This window comes from Neofelis nebulosa, chromosome 4, assembly GCF_028018385.1.
Source record: "Neofelis nebulosa isolate mNeoNeb1 chromosome 4, mNeoNeb1.pri, whole genome shotgun sequence".
NCBI classification, from domain to species: Eukaryota; Metazoa; Chordata; class Mammalia; order Carnivora; family Felidae; genus Neofelis; species Neofelis nebulosa.
This window is the reverse complement of record NC_080785.1, coordinates 156,245,595-156,265,683: the sequence shown is the minus strand read 5'-3', so window position 1 is coordinate 156,265,683 and position 20,089 is coordinate 156,245,595. Positions and strand designations below refer to the sequence as shown.

Sequence of the window (20,089 nt, the reverse complement as noted above, 5' to 3'; positions counted from 1 at the left end):
TTCCCTCTTAAGCCCCGAAGGAATGTCGGCGGATTTCCTGAAACCCGACCCCGGCCGCCCGCCGGCCCTCCCGCCCCTCACCTGGACCTGCTCCCCCGGGAATGGCAGGAGGGGCGCGGGGGCTCACCTGGGGGGCCAGGGTCAAGTCCTCCTTCCGCTCCCGCCCCCAGCGGCCTCGTGGAGCGGAAAGGGGGGTGGGTGGGCAGCAACCAAGCCCTCTCGCTCTTCTCCGGCAACCGACGCCAGCCTTCCCAACCACGCCAGCCTCAGTTTCCCCTTCCCCAAAAGGATGCAGGAGTCCTTCTTTCCTGCTGCTCTTTAAGTGACGCCTCTTCTGCCTGATGCCCCACCCTCGGCCCGCGTCTCTTTGCTCCTCTCGCTTGTATCTGGGCCCACTCCTTTTCCCACCCTGAGCCTCAGTTTCCTCATCTGTAAATTAGACAACGCTACCGGCACTTCCTTATAGGGTTGTTGCAAGAACATACCTGGGAGGGGCTTTGTTTGCAATGAATGGAAGTACAGTAACTGTGGAAGGTTTCAGCGCGCGGGGCTCTGGAATTGACATGTGTGGGCTTGAATCCTAGCTCTGCCGAGGGGTCCTGGGGCCTAAGTTTCCCACCTGCGAGGTGGGGGACAGTATCAGTCTTAGCCAATGGCTGTTTCCCAAGGCACAGGGCCCAACGCGCGGGGGTTTAGCCCGGGGGTTCCCTCGCTTTCGCGGAAACCGCGGGCTGGAGGCCCTTGCCGCAGGGTCGCCGCGGCGTAGCCCAGGAGGGGCGGGGCGGGGGAGGGGCCGCGCCGGGATCCAGATGTTCAGGGTCCGCCAGGCACAGCCGCGCCTGATTAAGCCACGTGGGGGCCGGCCGAGGCCGCGGAGATGAAAGCGCCGCGGCCGGCCGGGGGAGGGGGGGCGCCAGGCCCCCCCCCCCGGGTCCCTTCCTCCTCGGCCGGAACCTGCGGCGCCCTTTGACCCACCGACCCCGCGTGGCTGCCGCCCCGTCTGTGGGGGCGGAGCGTCGATGGAAGCCAAGTGGACGGCTGCGCGACCTCCGCAGGCACCTGCCCCGGGCATGCTAGCGAGGGATGGAGGGGTCATCTTTGCAGGGGACCTAAGCGTAGAGGGGCGCCCACACTACCCTGCCTGACTGAGAGGGAGCTAGGGAGACCTCTTAAACCGAGATACAGGGGGTTTCAATCTGTCACTTTGGAGCGTGGCAGTTATGGAAGGCAGCAGTGTCCCTGTTTGCCCCAAGTTTTCCCACAAGAATTAGGAATTTTCGCAGCACCCACACCCCGCACCTACACGCGCCTCTGTGCCCCCTCTCACTCAGCGCCGGGCGGAGAGGCTCCCAGTCTGGGGGAGAGAGTGCTAGATCCCCCAAGCCTGTGGATCAGGGCTGGGCCAGGAGGGGGCGAGGCTGGGGGAACCCTGAAGGGCCCGGAAAGGCTTCCTACAGGAGGCAAACCAGTTAACAAAGTTACCACCCCTCTCACTTGGATGGCAAAGGACTGGATGCCACAGACCTTCCGGAGGCCTTCACTGACCCAGTCTTGTGATCCTCACGTCCCTCCACCTCCACTTTCTGGCTTCGGCACCACCACCCTCCTACCCGCCTCAGGGTTCTCAGTTACTTTTGCCTGGATTGCCCTCCCCGCTTGGTCAGCTCAAACTTTGCCTCCTTGGGGAGGCCCTCGCTGAATCCCCTGGCGAACAGAGACGCCCCAGCCCATCACCCAGTTTGTTTCCTTTTGGCCCCAAAGCGCTGGCTGAGATTCTCTAGCCTGCATACGAGGGAGGTGTCGTGGCACCCCCGAGATGGGACAGAGGGTCCACCTGCCCCACCCCACCCGCTCCCCGACGGTGCCGCAGCGCAGCTCCCCCGCCCGTTCTCCGCATCCCCCGCCCCCCCTTCCCAGGCTGCCTCGCTCGGGTGACGTCAGCGACCCGGTCCCCTCCGCCGCCGCCGCCGCCGCCGCATCCTCGGTGCCTGCCAGGAGCCGGCGTCCCCCGAGCCCCTCGCGCCCGGCACGGCCATGGCTTCGGTGGCGCTGATGCCGCTCCTGCTGCTGCTGCTGTTGTTGCCTCCACCTGCCACCCCCGCGCCTTCCGCCCGCGACCCCTTCGCCCCGCAACTCGGGGACACGCAGAGCTGCCAGCTGCGGTGCCGCGACCGCTATCCCGGTCCGCAGCTCTCGCAGGTGAAACGCATGCGGCGCCAGCCGGAGGACCCGAGACCTCCTTGGTGGGGGAGGGGTTGGGGATGCGGTTCCCACCGTCGGGAACGCGAGACGGGGGTTCTTCGGAGGGGGAAGGAGTCGGAAATGGGGCTTCCACAATGGGGATGGGTCCCTCTGGTGAGGGAAGGGCTGGAGTCTCTTCTGTTGAGGCGAGCGCAGGGGTCGGGTGTCCCTCCGATGGGGCTTGGGAGTTGCTCCTCCCGCGGAGGAAGGGCTGGGGGGGGGGGTCCCTCTGATGAGGGAGGGTTTGGAGATGCAAGTCCCTCTGATGAATGCGGAGCTGGGGGGGGTCCCTCCAAAGGAGGGGCTGGGAGGGGGACTGAGGTGTCTTAGTCCGCTGCGCAAAGACCCTCGGGGCGCCCATCCCCCACCTCCCTCAGGCCTGACGGTCCTCTTCTCCTCCTCCTCCTCCTCCTCCACCACCTAAGCGACTTCCACATCCTCCTCCCTCCCCTCCCCCCCACAGGAGCTACCAGCCCTCATTCACATCCTCAGCCCCCCCCCCCCCAGCTGGATCTCCATTTTCCCAGGCCAGAAAATACGACAAAACCTCCTCCTCTTAGCCTCCTCCCTCCTTCCTGAGGCCTGAGAATCCCCCTCAATCTCTGCCCTCCTCCCTGGAGCCTTGGTGGGGGGAAGGCATTTCTCTCCCTCTTATGCATTTTACAACCATCGCCCAAACCCAGTGTCCTCCACGGTCCATCCCCCTTCTCAAGCTCCCTCCCCTTCTCTCTTCCTCAGAGCTAAGAACCCCCACTAATATTCTTAGCCTTCCTCTCCCCACCTCAATCTCTCTGGATTTGGGGGGGGGGGAGGAGGAGGGAGAGGACCACAAATCTTCTATCTCCTGCTCTGAGCGTGTGCTTCCAGTGCAGACCTCCTCCTGCCCCTCCCCCTGGCCTGAGCCCAGTGTCCCCTCTCCCAGGCAGAGCTTGAGGAGGAGGACCCCACGGAGTCCCCATATGAATATGACAGGGCTGTCCTGATCAGTGCTTGTGAGCGTGGCTGCCGCCTCTTCTCCATCTGCCGATTCGTGGCCAGGAGCTCCAAGCCCAATGCCACCCAGACTGAGTGTGAAGCAGGTGAGGGCTGGCTGGGTGGCCAGGGTGGGGAGGGGTGGCGGGGGAAGGGTCAGCCTTTAGTCACCCCTCCTGCCCCCTCCCCACTCCAACCCATCCCCCAGCCTGTGTGGAGGCCTATGTGAAGGAGACGGAGCAGCAGGCCTGCAGCGAGGGTTGCTGGAGCCAGAACCCGGAGCCGGAACCTGAACCCGAGCCTGAGCCAGAGCAGAAGGTGGGCACCCTCCCACCTGTGGCCCTGGGATTGTCACCACTCTTCTCTACCCCCTCCCTGCAAATCTGCACTCGTATCCAGAGTCTCCCAGGCTCTGCAGTCCATTCTGGGCTTACCGGGTGCCCGCGATGGAGTCAAGTCTGGTCTCAAGCCTCAACTATCACCTCTGTGATATGGGAAGTACTCTCTCCTCCCACCACCTTACGAGGAGTAAGAAAACAGCCACGGTTTGTCAGTCATTTGTCCTGGTCCAGGCTCAGCCATAGCCTGTCCCAAATTCCTCAGGCTACCTAGAGGCACCTGGGACAGCGCCACTCCCATTTCGTGCCTTCGAAGCAACTACCCAAGTTCTTACATTTAGGGCTGTACGAGATGGGATTTAAAGCCAGCGCCACTAAGGCTTATGAACACCTCTCCCCTCACTCGTCTTCTGTGCTATTAGAGCTGACTTTATTGAGCACTTACTACATGCCAGGTGCTGGTCTGAGCACCTTCCTTGTGATGAACAGGTGGCCACTGTCATGGGGGCGGGGGCTCAGAACTGAGTTTCAGGGAGGGGCGACCCCCCCACCCCCACTGCAGGGAGAAATAATAATTGCTCACCTGTCATGTCCATAAGTGAGTCTAGGAAACCCTATATCTGGGGAAACTAAGGCACAGGACATCATTCATCACAGCCAGAGACCCATGGACCGAGATTCCCCAGAAAGCTCTTCTCCCTTCACCCATTTTCCTCCACCCCCTCCAGGCCTTCACTGTTCATAAAAGCACACTGAACTATCATTCCTTCCTATTCTGAATTCTCTGCTGATGCTGTCAAAATAAGAAGGATGGTGGTGACAAATTTAATAATAGCATCTACTACACATTAGGTGCTTGTGCTGTACCGTTGTCTAGTTGAACTCTCATAACACCCCCACGAGGGAAGAGAATCATCCCCATTTGAAGGTTCAGAGAGGGCAATCCACTTCTCCAAGGGCAACAGGAAGCCAAATGCAGCTCCTAAGGCCTGTGTTCGTTGTACGAAGCCCTGTTGCCCCAAACCACTTAGCAAATTCCAATCATAGTGAATGCTCCCAGCTCCCCTCCCGTTGGTGAACGCCCTACCTTGGTGACATTTCTGTGCCTTGGGCCTTCCCTTGGCAGAGAAAGGTCCTGGAAGCTCCAAGTGGGGCCCTTTCGCTCCTGGACTTGTTTTCCACCCTCTGCAATGACCTTGTCAACTCGGCCCAGGGCTTCGTCTCCTCCACCTGGACATACTACCTGCAGACTGACAATGGGAAGGTGGTGGTGTTCCAGGTGAGGGGTCTGGCAGGGGCCACACCAGCGTGGTGGGTGGGTGATCAGGGTAAGAAGGTGGGATGCGTTGGTTCTTGGCTCATGGGATGCAAAGTCCTCAGGTGGCCAAGGTTCAGACACAGCTAGATTCAGGGGTTCACTGTCTCACTCCCCTCCTTGACTCTGCTTTTTTCTGTGGTGGCTTCATTTCCAGGCAAGCTCTTCCCTCCTGATAGCTGGGTAGATGCCCAAGGCTCTAGATTATAACCTCTCTGAAGTTTTAACTAAATTGGGACTTACTTTGATTGGCCCTGGCTGGGTCATGTGACCATCTCTCGGCCAATCCCTGTGATTCTATTGGCTTGGTCAGGAGCTAAAAAGGATGGGGTCAAGATGAATTGAGATGCCCACAATAGCAGGGAACCACATCCCTGATGTCACAGCCCAGAGCCCCACAGAAGGGTGTCCTGTCTGCACCCAGTGGAACGATGTGCCAGTTGGGCATGGGACAACGTAGCCTTCATGGGCCAGAGATGTGCTTCCCAGGGCTAACGTGGTGACTTTCTAAGTGGCTCTTCTGTGCTGTCTTGTTCTTGACCCAGACCCAGCCTGTGGTAGAGAACCTGGGGCATGAAGGGGCCCGTCTGCAGCGAGTAGAGGTGACCTGGCGGGGATCCCACCCTGAGGCCTTGGAGGTACACGTGGGTAAGTTCTGAGGCTAGACCCATGCTCCTTCCACAGGCAGCTCCACTGCCATAAGGCATCCTCCTGGAAAATGAACCTCTAGGAATGGGATTTCTGTCTCTCAACTCTTAGAATTGCTTGGTCCGTCTCTTAGGGTTCTGTAGTCTGTTTCCCAGGATTCCATGATCCATCTCCTAGAGTTCCATGGTCCATTTTCCCGGGTTCTGATCTATTCCAGGACTGTATGTCCCATTGCCCGAGGTCCTGGCTTCCTTTCTCCTCTCCATGGCTGCTTTGATCTCTTGGGGGAGGTCTGGGAATTGCTAAGAGCAGACCTGTCTCAGACCCTGTAGGCCCCTTGGACAAAGTGAGGAAGGCCAAGATCCGAGTCAAGACCAGCAGTAAGGCCAAGGTGGAGTCCGATGAGCTGCAGGACAACGACTTCCTCAGTTGCATGTCCCGGTGGGTGACAGGACCCCGGGGGTGGGATGGGAGTGGAGCTGGAAGGGAGGGTCTCCCAAACCCCCACTAGGACCGCTGAGCGTGCCTTCTGGGTGGGTCAGGCGCTCAGGGCTCCCTCGCTGGATCCTGGCCTGCTGCCTCTTCCTTTCTGTGCTGGTGATGCTGTGGCTGAGCTGCTCCACCCTGGTGACCGCACCTGGCCAACACCTCAAGTTTCAGGTGGGCGGGGCCCAGTGGAGGGGTGGGAGAAGGACTGCTGCCTGGTCCTGAATTGGGCCACCCACTCTCCCCTAGAGGCAGGGTCTCCTGACTTGCTGTGTGACACTGGGCAAGTTTCTTCACTTCCTCATGAGATGGGGGGAACGATGCCAACCCATAGTTGACGTGACCTGAGATCAGGGGTGGGAAGGAGCCTTGGCAGGGTGGGAGCTCATTAGCCCTCCCTCCATCCCTCTTCCTCCCCCTGCAGCCCCTGACCCTGGAGCAGCACAAGGGCTTCATGGTAGAGCCAGACTGGCCCCTGTACCCTCCCCCGTCGCATGCTTTTGGGGACAGCCCCCCACCCTACAAGCTGAAGCTGGACCTGACCAAGCTGTAGGTGTCCATCCACCCATGCATTGCCAAGTGCGGGGGCTCCGCGAGCCTCGCTTGCCCTGTGCCCAGGAGTCCAGGCCAGGGTGGGACCATCCTTGGGCTCCTCTACCCCCGATGCTTCTTCTTTCCCCAGTCCCACTCCTTGCCCCTCCGGGCCCTGGGATTGCCACGCCCCCAATAGGGGGGGTGGGCTCTGGCCTTGGTTCCTCCCTGCCCCCCCCTTCCCCAGAGTGTGCTACTTTGTCTTCTATCTTGTAGCTTCTTGAGTATTTGAGCCCCAGTTCTGTGCTGCCTTCCTCTTTCCTCTTTCCTCTCCTTTTGGAGGGTGGGGGCTGAAGGCACAGGGGAGCCACCTTGTGCCAGGGCCCCCTCCTTTTACCCACCTCACCTCCGGAGATCCAGTCCCAAGAGAGGAGGCCCCTGAGAGAGGAGGTGGTGGGCAGCTCCATGCTGGGAGGGCGGCTGAGACTGGGGTTGCAGCATGGGGGTCGGGAGGAATAAACCATGTATATAAAAGATATTTTGGACTGAGCCTGCTTCTGTCTGTCTTTCCATCTGTCCTTGGGAGAATAGCCTGGGCATGGCCAGGACCCCGGTCCACTTGGAGATGGGGACAGCCCTGGCAACTCCCCGTGGCTTAAGGAAGGACAAGCCCCTCTGCTGCCCAGCCCACATCACACTTCTGACTAGGGATGTCCCGAGAAAAGTGGCCTTTGCTACCTGCTTGGCCTGGATGGGTCAGTACCCTTTCTTGCCTCCCTTTTAGGGTCCCTTCTGTGAGATGCACAGGTAGAGTCTTGAGGGGGGATGTTTGTTAATGTTGTGGCCATCAGGTTTCCATTGCCCTTTCTTTTGGGGACGGAGTTCTGCTCCACTGGGAGCAGCTTCAGGGCACTGACCTTGGGTCTTATCCCCTTCCCTATCCAAGAGATCCATACTTGGCATGAAAAAATTTGTTTAATGTTATTTATTTCTGAGAGAGAGAGAGAGAGAGAGAGAGAGAGAGAGAGCACGAGCTGGGGAGGGGCAGAGTGACAGAACGAGAGGGAGACACAGAATCCAAAGCGGGCTCCAGGCTCCGAGCTGTCAGCACAGAGCCCGACACCAGGCTCAAACTCACGAACCATGAGATCATGACCTGAGCTGAAGTTGGACCCTTAACTGAGCCACCCAGGCGCCCCCGTACTTGGCACGCTCACCCCGTACTTTGCATTTCGGGAGGCTTGCAGGACAAGAGCAGCCTCCCCCCACGAGGCCACAGCCATGGCTCTCCATCCTTCCTGTCCATTCTGCTGACTCCCTGAGATTCTTCCAATAAATCCTCTTCTGGCTTCAGCCAACTGGAGTCGTTTCTATTGCCGGCAACCAGAGATTGCTGGGGAGAGTTTGGGACGAGGGGTGTGGTGGTGGTCAATGGGGTGGCGGTTTCCCAGGGCTGATGGACATCTATGGGTGACAAGTGGGCTGGGGGAGGGGGTTTAGAGGGAACAAGGTGTGGGGCTGATTATCAGCCCATCCATGCTTCACCTTACCTTGTGTCCCAGGAGGTGGCGATCCACTTGGGCTCTCTGCCTTTTGCTAGAGTCACCACAGGTGGGAGGTGGGAGGAGGGAAGAGCGAGAAGTCAGAGTGTTTCTCTTCTGGTGTCCCCGTATCCCCCAACCTCCAGCCTGTGCGTCGTCACAGCTCCTCGCTGTTGCTCTCCCAGGCTGCTGCGCCACCTCCTGTCGGTTACCCAACCCTGCCCACACCTCTGCAGATAGCCCCTTTATACAACTCCTGAAGCATCCATTCTGAGCGGCTCCTGCCTGCACCTTCCTCCCTAATACCATGAACATCAGGACTCAACATATAGACAATTTAGCCCCCAAGGGATTGTTCTGGGTCCCGGTGGGGTTTCAAGGCAGCCCCTTGGAACGTTGCCAAGAAATGACACCTGGGCAGAGGTAAGAAGCAACAGCAGGCCCGTGCTGCCGAGTAGAGCTTTCTGCAATGATGGAAACATTCTGTCTGCAACATCCCCACCCACATAACATTATGGGTCCCTTGCGATGTGGCCAGTGAGACTGAAGACTTCATTTTTCATTTAGTTAGAGTTTGTGTACATTTAAGGCTTTCCCCCTATTTTTGTGTGGTGGTAAACTATATATATCACATACTTTAATCTGTTTTTAAGTGTACAATTCTGTGGCATTAGGTTCATCGACAATGTCGTGTGACCATCACCACTATTTAAGTGGCTACTGTAGGGGCGCCTGGGGGACTCAGTCGGTTCAGCTTCTGACTCTTGATTTCAGCTCAGGTCATGATCTCACAGCTTTATGAGTTCAAACCCTGTATCAATCAGGTTCTGGGCTGACAATGCGGATCCTGCTTAAGATTCTCTCTCTCTCTCTCTCTCTCTCTCTCTCTCTCTCTCTCAGCCCTTCCCCTGCTTGCACTTTCTCTCTCAAAATAAGTAAATAAACTTAAAAAAAAAAAAAAGGCTACCGTAACTGCTCAGTCCAGTACAAAGGGGACCCTAGTGGTCCTTTCCGCCTTGCCCACAGCCTCCCGTCTCATTGACTCCAAACACCTGGGTGGCATCTTGAGTCTTCCCTGTCCTCCCTCCACCTTATCCCATCGGCTGAGCCTATCTCCCCCACCCCTCCAACCCACATGCTTTTCTTTATCTCCATGGCAACCAGCAAGGTCTAAGCTGCTACCACTTCTCAACCAACCACTGCACCTGCTTCCCCTTGGGGCTCCCCGCTTCCCCTCCAGCCCCCCTCCAGCTCCATGCAGCAGCTTGGAGCTGCCAGGATAAAGCGATCTGATCCCAGCTATCACCCGCTTCTGGGGTTTACTGCTGCCACGAGGAGTCCAAACAGCCACATGTACCATTGAGGCAACCCACCATCTGGCCCCAATCACGTCTCCAATCACTTCCATGGAGGCTCTCCCCATCGCTCACTATGCTCCAGTCACACTGCTTCTCTCTGGATCCCTGGAGCCTACCTTGTTCCTTCCCGCCCCAGGGCCTTTGCATTTGCATGTGCCTATGCCAGGAACTCCCTCATGGCCCTGCTCTGCCCAAGTCCTCATCTAAAAGGGCTCCTCCTCCGCAAAAGACATCCTGGCCTCCTCAGACTCCTCCTCCAGAAGCCCCTGTTACGCCTGTGTTCAGTTCCTGCACCTGCGCTCACCACATTTATAGTTGATGAATGATCACTTATTTCAATGTTGGCCTTCTTCAACATAATTTCATAAACTCAATGAAGGCAGCTCCTGAGGGGCTCATGTGTGACCTGGCATCATGGAGTAGGTATTAATTGTTTTTGTTGGAATGTCTCCCTATTTCTCAGACCCTAGAAGCAGCCTCATCTGGTCAAGTCCCTTCCATACATGGGGTTAGACCTTTTCCCTCCCCTGCTGATCACCACCCCCTCATCATGAGTCGTTATTTCCCTCGGACATCACCAGATTTCCTCTGTTTATCATTTATTTATTTATTTATTTATTTATTTATTTATTTATTTTAATTTTAGAGAGGGGTAGGGCAGAGGGGCAGAGGAAGAGAGAGAATCTCAAGCAGGCTCTGTGCTCAGCATGGAGCCCGACACAGGGCTCGATCCCTCAACCCTGGGCTCATGACCTGAGCTGAAATCAAGAGTTGGACACTCAACCGACTGAGCCACCCGGGCGCCCTTATCTGCTTCTTTTTGAGATTTTTGTTTTTAAGTAATCTCTACACCCATCGCGGGGCTCGAACTCGCAACGCTGAGATTAAGAGTCACATGCTCCACCGACTGAGCCAGCCAGGCGCCCTTACCCCTGCTTAACCTTTCAAAGGCTTCCAATATTCGCCAGCCTGGCAGCTACCATTTCCTACCTTTGGGTCTGAAGACAAAATGGGTCCTACCCTCACGGTTCCCTGCAGTAACATCAGTCAACGGTCTAACCTCCGGGCCTTTGCTAGAGCTGCTCCTTCTGCTCGGAACACCTTTGTGGATTTAGTAGGAATCTACCTGGCACCCTACGTCGCCCCCTTCTTGCTTCTGAACAGAGTGCCGGCTTGGTTTGATCAAGATTATGTGGCTTCGGGCAAGCTGAGCAGCATGACCCAAGCCTTCCCAGGCGCGGGTGGGGTTTACTGGGAGATACACACACACACACACACACACACACACACACACACACACACACGCTGTAGCTGGGGTTGTTGAGCAGGGAGGAGGATGTGAGTCTGGAGCTGCCGAGGGCCATTTGTTACCACAGCAACAGAGCCGCCCAGAGGGACGGAGAGAGACTGTGTCTTCACAAGCCAACGCGGGAAGTCCTGGATCAAATGTGCCTGAAGTCCACTCTGTCCCTTCGTGTTTGCCTTAAGCTGGTTTGCGTTGGAACTGCAAAGTTGTGACTGGTCCCAGTCTCTTTGCCCTCCCTCCCCCCTCTCAAGTCTGAGCCCCGAGGGCTCGAGGTTCTTGGTATGTTTCGATGCCATGTGTCTAGTGTGTCAATTCTCGAAGCTCTGGTGACCAGCCTAGGGCTGGGCCCAGAGTGGGTGCCTCAGAGATGTGGGATGAATAATGCCAGGTGGTGTGGGTAGAAACTATGAGTTCTGTGCTGTGTGGTGTGGGGAGAGAAGTCCCTTCCAAATATGTGGCGAGCGGTGGTTGCCCAGAAGAGGTGGCAGCTGACTTGGGCTTTGAGGGATGGGTGGAATCTGAGAAGGGAGGGTGTCCTGGATATGTGGGTGTGTGAGAGGTGTCCCAGGGGCGTGCGCGTGTATATGGGAGGTGTGTGAGTGTGTGCACGTGCAGAGAAAAGCGATGTTCACTTATGTACACCTACCCTTTGGAGGGCTTCATCCACCACCCACAAGGCCTGCATGGCCTGGCCCCTGCCATCTCCTCCCTGCTTCTCCCTCTACTTTCCTCTCTCCTTGCTACAACATGCACCTCAGGGCCTTTGCACTGGTGTGCCCTCTATCTAGAATTCTTCTTCCCTAGATTATCTGGCCCTATCCCTGGATTCATTTTTTTTTAAATCTGATATTACTTCCGCCCTGAGACCTCCTATTCAGCTCATCACCTGCTGAGTCTTTCTCCTTCCTTGACTTGCTTACGGCTTCATGATCTGTCTCCTCCCCCACCCCAAACTGGACATGCTGCGACAGTCCAGGCTCTGTTCAGACGCATGATTGGGTCTGCTGTGGCCCCAGCATCCCTACTAGCTGACTTGAGGAATGCCCCAGCAGGGCCACCTGGAATCACTGGGGGAGACATGCCAACTGCCGGACAAACGCCTTTGGGCCCCTCTTCCAAGTCACCCCTGTCCCCTTCTCGGAGTCTCAGGAGTGAGAGGGCCCTTTGCCTCTGTCCGGGGCTCATCCAAGGAGTACAGGCCTGCAGAAGTGACCTCGTGGAAGAGCTCTGACTCTCTATAGCTCTCTAAGCCTCAGTTCCCTTGTCTGTCCCCACCCCCCCCACGTCTGTGAGTCATCTAGGAAGTTGCCCCCCTGCCCCTTCCTCTGCCTTCCTCCCTCACTGATACAGACCTGATGGAGGGTGGGTGGCTGGCTGGCATCATGGCAAAAGGCAGGAGCACCCATGTGTCTGGGGAGTGCAGTGTTGCCATGGCAACTGGTGGTCCTGCTTCCCTGGTGACGGCCTGAGTTCTGGGCCCAGAAGTGGTAATCTGCAGAGGAAGGGAGGAAGGGAGGGAGGTGTCCCTGGCAACATTTATAAACACTTGGAGGAAAGAATGGGGACTCGTGTCTTTCCCTTTGGGGTAGGGGTAGTGGTGCGAGTTCAGGGCAGGCCCCAGTTAGGGGCTGCCCAAGTTCCTTCCCAGAGCCAAGCGCCAGCCCATTGGGGAAGCCGAGGGGCCTCGAGGAGTCCTATGTCACGTAACACTGCCCACTATCCCTTCACACCTGGTCCTGCCAGGCTCCGTGCAGCTCGCGGCACTCTCCCTCCTCAGGGTCCCCACATCCGTTGTTCCCTCTGCCTAAAAGTTTCTGCTCTCCTCCTGGCCAACTCTTCAGCCTGAGTATTGTCTCTGACCTCCTGGCTCAGCCTGGTCCCTCTAAGTCACTACGCCCCAAATCAAGCCTCTATCATGTTGACAATTAAGTTATTGCTTCTTTGCTTGTGTGATGATTGGTTTAATAAATGTTCCCCCTGCCAGATGCGACGCGCTAGCAGCCTCAGTCACAGCTGTGTCCCACACACCAAGGAGGCTGCTCTCAATACATCATTGTCGACACTCTCCCTCTCACTCCAAGCCTTGCCCACATCACCCCAGACAATGTGGTCTCATCTTTGTCCCTCAGGCTCTTTCTGGCACCAGGCTTGGGCCCTACACATCACTTCCACCTGGAATGTTCTGAAACATCCTGGGCCCTTCTACAATGTTCTGGAATGTCCCAGAACATCTTAGAACATTTTGTCCCTGGCTTTTATTAAAGCTGGCACATCACCTTCTCCAAGAGGCTCTCCCTAACCTTCTGGCTAAAGCAGTCTACCTCACCTGGTCACCCTCAGCCCATTGCCTTTATGACAGTTACCATCATCTGGAAAGGCCTTGGTCATTGATCCTTTCATGTGTCTCAGGTGTGTCTTATGCATTTATAGGGGCACCTGGGTGGCTCAGTCAGTTGAAGGTCCGACTTCAGCTCAGGTCATGATCATGTAGTTCATGAGTTCAAGCCCTGCACCCGGCTCTGTGCTGACAGCTCAGAGCCTGGAGCCTACCTCGGATTCTGTGTCTCTGTCTCTCTCTGCCCCTCCTCCACTCACACTCGATCTCTGTCTCTCTCAAAAATAAATAAACATTAAAAAAAAAAGAATATGTTATTGCAGAGTATCCTGGAGCATGAGGGCAGGGATCTTGTCTGGTATGCATACAGTTAAATTCCCAGTACCTGGCACACAGGAGGTGCATTATAAGTGTGTGCTGATTGAATGGAGGGGGTCAGGGATGAGACCAGGGGTTGGTGCTGAGCTCCAAAGTAGGACAGCTCTGACACCGTCCTGCTGGGACCTTGGGAGAGTTACTTATCTCCGTGAGCCACAGGGTCTTTCTTCCATTTATTTATTTTTTAATTTGAAAGAGAGAGAGAGAGAGTAGGGCAGAGGGAAAGAGAGAATCCTAAGCAGGCTCCATGTTGAGCGTGGGGCCCGATGTGGGGCTCGATCTCATGACCCTGGGGTCATGACCTGAGCCTGAATCAAGCATTGGACACTCAAATGACTGAGCCACCCAGGGGCCCCTCTTCCTTTCTAATTGAGGTGTAGTTTACAAACGGCAAGGTGAGCCCATTTTCACTGTACAGCTCCATGAACGTTTACACTCTCCTGTGATGGAAATACAGAACACCCCCAGCTCCAGGGGGACCCCCTCATGCCCCCTTCTAGTTGGTTACCCCCTAGAGGTAGCCATAGGTTTGACCTCTACCACCTAGGCTCCATCTGACCAGTTTCCTGTTTTGTTTGTTTTTTAGTAAGTCAGCTTTAATGAGGCATAATCGCCATCCAATAACACAACCATTCTTAAATACCCAGTTCAATGAGTTTTGACAAACGTAAACCTCTCTGTTTTTCCATCACCAAGATAGCAGAACAACCCATCACCCTAAGTGCTGGGCGGCCAGGAAGGCTCCCTGGAGGAGGAGACCTGCAGCGGACGTGAAAAATGTGGAAGGATGTGCAGAGACCCCTCTGACCTTCCCCTCTGTCATGCCTGAGTGCACAGTTTCTTGTGGCTGCCATAACAGACGACCACAGACCAGTGGCTTAAAGCGATAGAAATTTATTCCCTCACCGTCCTGGAGGCCGGAAGTCTGAAATCAAAGTGTTGGCAGGCAGGCTACCTCTGAAAGCTCTAGGGGAGAATGCTTCTTTGCCTCTTTCCAGCTCTGGTCGCCGCAGGTGTTCCTTGGCTTGTGACAGCCTCACCTCAATTTCTGTCTCTGTCTTCACATGGGCTTCTCTCTGTTTGAATCTCCCTTTTCTTTTTTTTTTTTAAATATTTTATTTTTAAGTAACCTTTATACCCAACGTGGGGCTTGAACTTACAACTCTGAGATCAAGGGTTGTACACTCCACCAACTGAGCCAGCCAGGCACCCCTGATTCCCCTCCCTTTTTTTTTTAGTTTATTTATTTATTTTTTGACAAAGGGACTGAGTTTGTTTATTTATTTAATGTTTACTTATTTTTTTAAATTTTTTAAAAAAGTTTATTTCTTTTTGAGACAGAGAGAGACAGAGCATGAACGGGGGAGGGTCAGAGAGAGGGAGACACAGAATCCGAAACAGGCTCCAGGCTCGGAACTGCCAGCACAGAGCCCGACGCGGGGCTCGAACTCACAGAACGCGAGATCATGCCCTGAGCCAAGATCGAGAGTTGGACGCTTAACCGACTGAGCCACCCAGGCGCCCCAAGAGTTTTCCTCTCTTTATGAGGACACCAGTTAGTGAATTTCGGGCCCACCCTGCTCCAGGATGATCTCAGCGTGAGATCCTCACTTTAATTGTTTCTGCCAAGACTCTTATTCCAAAGGAAGGTCATTTTGAGGCTCCAGGTTAGGTATGTCTTTTGGGGAGGACACCATTCAACCAGTGTACTGAGAGTTTGTTCAATGCCTTTTCAGCAAGACTGTTCACCCAGGGCCAGGGCTCTCTTAGTTTTGTCTGGCGCGTGTGTCCCATGCCCACCATGGCCTTTGGTGCACAGCAGACCGTCAATAGGTACTCGCTGAATGCCTGAATAAAAGAAAGGAGACAGGGAGTCAGCATGGGGCTCTGGAAAGGGCTTGAGACTCAGATTGGAGAGCGGGGTTCCCATTTCCTGATCCTGAGCCTTGGCAGGCTGCTTCCACTGTCTGGGCCCCACCTTCCCTGTTTTGCAAGGTCATCACGAGACCAAGGGTAAAAGGTGATGTAAAACCCACCATTTTAAAGCGAACAATTCAGGGGCACCTGGGTGGCTCAGTCGGTTGAGCATCCGACTTCAGATCAGGTCGTGAGCTTACGGTTTGTGAGTTTGAGCCCCGCCTCGGGCTTGCTGCTGTCAGCGCAGAGCCTGCTTCGGATCCTCTGTGCCCCCCACTCCCTCTCTGCCCCTCCCTTGCCTGCTGTCTCTCTCTCTCTCTCTCTCTTTCTCAAAAATAAATAAACATAAAAAGATAAAGTGGACAATTCAGTGGCATTCACAATGTTATGCAACTACCATAGCTAGGAAGAGAAGAGAGTCTTCGCCCCTTGGGGAGTCGGCATTCTAGGGGGAGGATGGAAATAGATGACAATTCCTTGGGGCGCCTGGGTGGCGCAGTCGGTTAAGCGTCCGACTTCAGCTTAGGTCACGATCTCGCGGTCCGTGAGTTCGAGCCCTGCGTCAGGCTCTGGGCTGATGGCTCGGAGCCTGGAGCGTGTTTCCGATTCTGTGTCTCCCTCTCTCTCTGCCCCTCCCCCGTTCATGCTCTGTCTCTGTCTGTCCCAAAAATAAATAAAAAACATTAAAAAAAAATAAATAAAATAAAATAAAAAAGAAATAGATGACAATTCCCCAGAAAGTTCCTCATAGAGCTACCCTCTGGCCCAGCAATTCCACGCCTAGAGACGTGCCCAAGAGAAGTGAAAACAGGATAGCTGTATACACATGTTCACAGTAGCGCTAGTCACAGTCACAAAAAGGGAACACCCCAAATGTCCATCAACGGATGAATGAATAAATGCAATGTAATCCATCCGTACTACGGATTCAAAGGAATGAAGCACTGATATGCGCTACAAAGTGGGGGAACTTTGAAAGCATTATACTAAGTAAAATAAGCCTGACCTAGAAGGACACATATTGTATGATCCATTTATATGAAACGTCCCAAACAGGCAAATTCGTAGAGACAGAAAGAAGGTGGGTGGTTGCCAGGGGCTGGGAGAAGGGGATGGGGAATGACCGCTCATGGGGATGGGGTTTCCTTTTCGGGACAATGGAAATGTTTTGGAACTAGGCAAAGGTCATGGTTGTATGACATTGTGAATGCACTAAATGCCATTGAGTTGCACACTATAAAATGGTGAACTTTATGGTATGGGAAATACATCTCAATTTTATTTTCTTAATATATTTTTTGAAAGTTTATTTATTTAGGGGCGTCTGGATGGCCCAGTCGGTTAGCGTCCGACTTCGGCTCAGGTCATGATCTCACAGCTTGTGAGTTCGAGCCCCGCGTCGGGCTCTGTGCTGACAGCCCAGAGCCTGGACCCTGCTTCGGATTCTGTGTCTCCCTCTCTCTCTGCCCCTCCCCCTCCCCCACTCACACTCTGTCTCTCTCTCAAAAATAAATGAACATTAAGAAAAATTAAAAAGAGTTTATTTATTTAGTTTGAGAGAGAGAGAGAATGAGCAAGGGAGGGGCAGAGAGAGAAAGACAGAGAGAGAATCCCAAGCAGGTTCCACACTATCAGCGCAGAGCCCGACACAGGGCTCGAACTCATGAACTGTGAATGAGATCATGACCTGAGCTGAACTCAAGAGTCAGACACAAGAGTGAGCCACCCAGATGCCCCTTTGTCTCAATTTTAAACAGGGGAAAACTGAAATACCATACAGAGTTTGTTAAATAGGGGAAAAAAATCAAGCAGGGCTTGGGGACCCAGAGTAGGGGAGGAAAAATGCTGGGAGCTGCCTTGGGCTTGAAGCCTACTACCTGAGCTGCCCTGAGTGCTGTGTGCTGTTTATTTCATCCTGGCCTTGCTCTGTCCCACAGGGACACTTTAAACTCGGGAGAACTGAGGGATAAAGTGCTGGAGCGTCCCGCCCAAGGCCTTGAGGCTTATAAGAAGTAGGTGCAGAACTAAGGGTAACAACAAAGGTTAGTGACATTTATTCGATGTTGACTGTCTAGTTTACAGAGAAGCAAAAGGAGGCATTGGGAGCACCAGCAGCTTGTTTCTGAGACCACTCAGCGGTGAAGGGCAGACAGGGTGGACGCTGGCCCCAGCCCGAGGCTGTAAGAAAACGAGGCTGGCTTCCAGGCTTCCTGTTCCTCCTCTGCAACACCTGGGGGTTACAAGGAGGCCTCAGAGCTCTGACCTGGGGCCGTGAGTCCCACAGCTGGTCCGGAGCAGGGGAGCAGGTGGTGAGGCCCCCCGCCTCTGGGAGAGCAATGCCAGCTGTGGGCCAGATGGCGGCCAGACCTGTGGACGCTGTCTGCCGTGTCCTGCCTCCAAGCTCTGTCAGACCACAGGTCAGCATTATTGGATGAGGGTGTGCGGTAACCTTCGTGGGCCCTCCAGTTCCCCCACCTGCCAGGTTTTCCACCTGCCTGTGTCCCATCCCCCGTACAGCAGCCAATCAGACTCAGGTCAAGAACCCTGGGGGAGGTCCCTGGCCTCGCTCTGCCTCACTCTCACATTCTATCTGCTGTATTCTCTGTTGGCTCCACCTGCAAAGTACATCCCAGCTAGGACCATTTCCCACCTCTCCCTGGGATGAGTCCCACCACTTGGACTAAATACTTGCCTCCTAAATAATGTCCCTAATTCAAGATATGGTCCACAAGGTTCTCTGTGACCTAAAGCACCACTCATTGCTTCCCACCCCGCCTTCTCCTCCCCTCTCCGTCTCCTTCAATTTTCCCTTGCCAGAAAACACTCCAAGCATGATCCTGCCTCGGGGCTGTTGCACTGGCTGTCCGGTGCCACACGATCTTGGAATGCCTGGTATGTCCATCGTACCATGCATCTGTAGTGTGCCAGGGGCCCAGTGAACCTCTTCTCGCTTATCTTCAGCTGTATGTCTGTATGTCTGACATGTGGGGCGGATCTTGGTGTTTATGAAGTGTGAGTGCATATGGATGCCATTGACTGCAGCCGTATGTGTGGCGGGCGTGCGAGCTGTAGGTCTCTGCCGAGCAGGGTTTGATGCCTGCATGTGGTTCATCTGGAACAAAGGCTCAAGTGGCGGGCCGACCTCGGGCGGGCAAGGGTGTGTGCGTGTGCAGAGCTTGCCAGAACTTGAGCTGGTCATGTGCAGAGCTTGCCAGAACTTGAGCTGGTCATGCGTGCACATATTTAACATTTACTGAGCGCTTATTGTGTGCTAGAGAAGTCAGCGGGACCTCTCAGCACCTGATATCTGTCAACTTGCACAATGTCAACTCCTGAGCATTTAACACAAATGACTGAGTATCTACTGTGTACCCACCCGATCCTCTGCTGCAGGTGGATCCAGGTCTGGTTCTTTTTTTTTTTTTTTTTTAATTTTTTTTCAACGTTTTTTATTTATTTTTGGGACAGAGAGAGACAGAGCATGAACGGGGGAGGGGCAGAGAGAGAGGGAGACACAGAATCGGAAACAGGCTCCAGGCTCCGAGCCATCAGCCCAGAGCCCGACGCGGGGCTCGAACTCACGGACCGCGAGATCGTGACCTGGCTGAAGTCGGACGCTTAACCGACTGCGCCACCCAGGCGCCCCAACCAGGTCTGGTTCTATCTGCAGGAGCCTGCTCAAGCAGGCCCCTTGCTTCCTCCTTGCCGTTTGCATGTGTACCCCCTTCTCCTCACGCTGATTGCAGGGAAAGCTCTGAACTTCATTTGGACCCCTGGACCCTGCTGGGGGCTGCACAAGGGAGGGTTGGAGGGGTGGAGATTCTAGGCTTTCTAGGCTACACTTTGGGGGCTGTCCTTGAAGGCTCTGGAAGCTTTACAAAGGCTTTGCTGGCCCTGGGCTCCATGGAGTCTACAGTGGGGGTTGATGGAAGAAGGGAGGGGAGGAAAGGAAGGAAGGAGAACAAAGAGAAAAAGGAGGGACACAGATGCACAGCTTTAAGCCTTGGCTGAAGATTAGGTATTTGTGGGGGGGTTGGAATTTTGGGGTCCAAGGACATTGGGTCTGGTGGAATGGACTTTGGGGGTATAAGTGTGCTTTTGAAGGGTCTGTGGGCAAGGATTTGGGGGAGTGGGAGTTAGGATTGGAGTAGAGGACAGGGGTTTGGGGATGTCAAAACCAGAAATGTGGGTGAGGCAGGTTTGGGGATATGAGGGCCGGTGACTAGAGTCTGAAGGTGGATGTTCTTGGGTTTGAGGGTGGAGGCTCTGGGAGGGTCAGAGGAGAGTTAGGACCCAAAGCCTGGTTGGCAGTCTCAGGCCGGGGCAGGGGATGAATTCCCACGTTTGAGGGAGGTCTTGGGGAGTGAGTGACCCTGGAAAGGGAGGGGAAGTTCTCAGAGCTCTTGGACCAGTTTCCCCATGCTCCTCCCCATCTCGGCCCCGCTCCTCCCCCTTTTTGGAACAGACCCCGCCCCAGGCCAGCCGAACTTCACCTTCGGGCCAACATCTACTCTCCGAGCCCCCTCCCGGGTCCCACCCACCCCTCACTCTTCGCCTTTGTCCTGCCCCTTCCCAGCCTAGGCCCCGCCACCTAGACCACGCCCCACCCCTTCTCACAGACTCCGCCCCCACCCAGGCCCCGCCCCTCTACCCTGTGTTGAATTGGCCTATGCCTTCACCGCCCCGGCCCTTCCGCAGACCCCACCTCTCTCCGCCCAAGACC

At 55.1% G+C, this 20,089-nt stretch overlaps 1 protein-coding gene across 2 annotated transcripts; it reads left to right on the top strand.

The window, feature by feature from the left end:
* The first annotated feature begins 1,939 nt into the window (after positions 1-1,939).
* Positions 1,940-7,069, top strand: TMEM59L (transmembrane protein 59 like). Of its 2 annotated transcripts, XM_058727386.1 has the most exons (8): positions 1,940-2,199; positions 3,164-3,320; positions 3,422-3,531; positions 4,678-4,830; positions 5,412-5,514; positions 5,838-5,955; positions 6,057-6,174; positions 6,425-7,069. In XM_058727386.1, exons 1-8 carry the CDS (start codon positions 2,035-2,037, stop codon positions 6,551-6,553), a joined length of 1,053 nt encoding a protein of 350 aa, XP_058583369.1. In that variant the 5' UTR covers positions 1,940-2,034; the 3' UTR covers positions 6,554-7,069. The 2 variants fall into 2 exon arrangements, with proteins under 2 accessions (XP_058583369.1, XP_058583370.1); XM_058727387.1 differs by lacking the exon at positions 4,678-4,830.
* Positions 7,070-20,089: the final 13,020 nt, after the last annotated feature.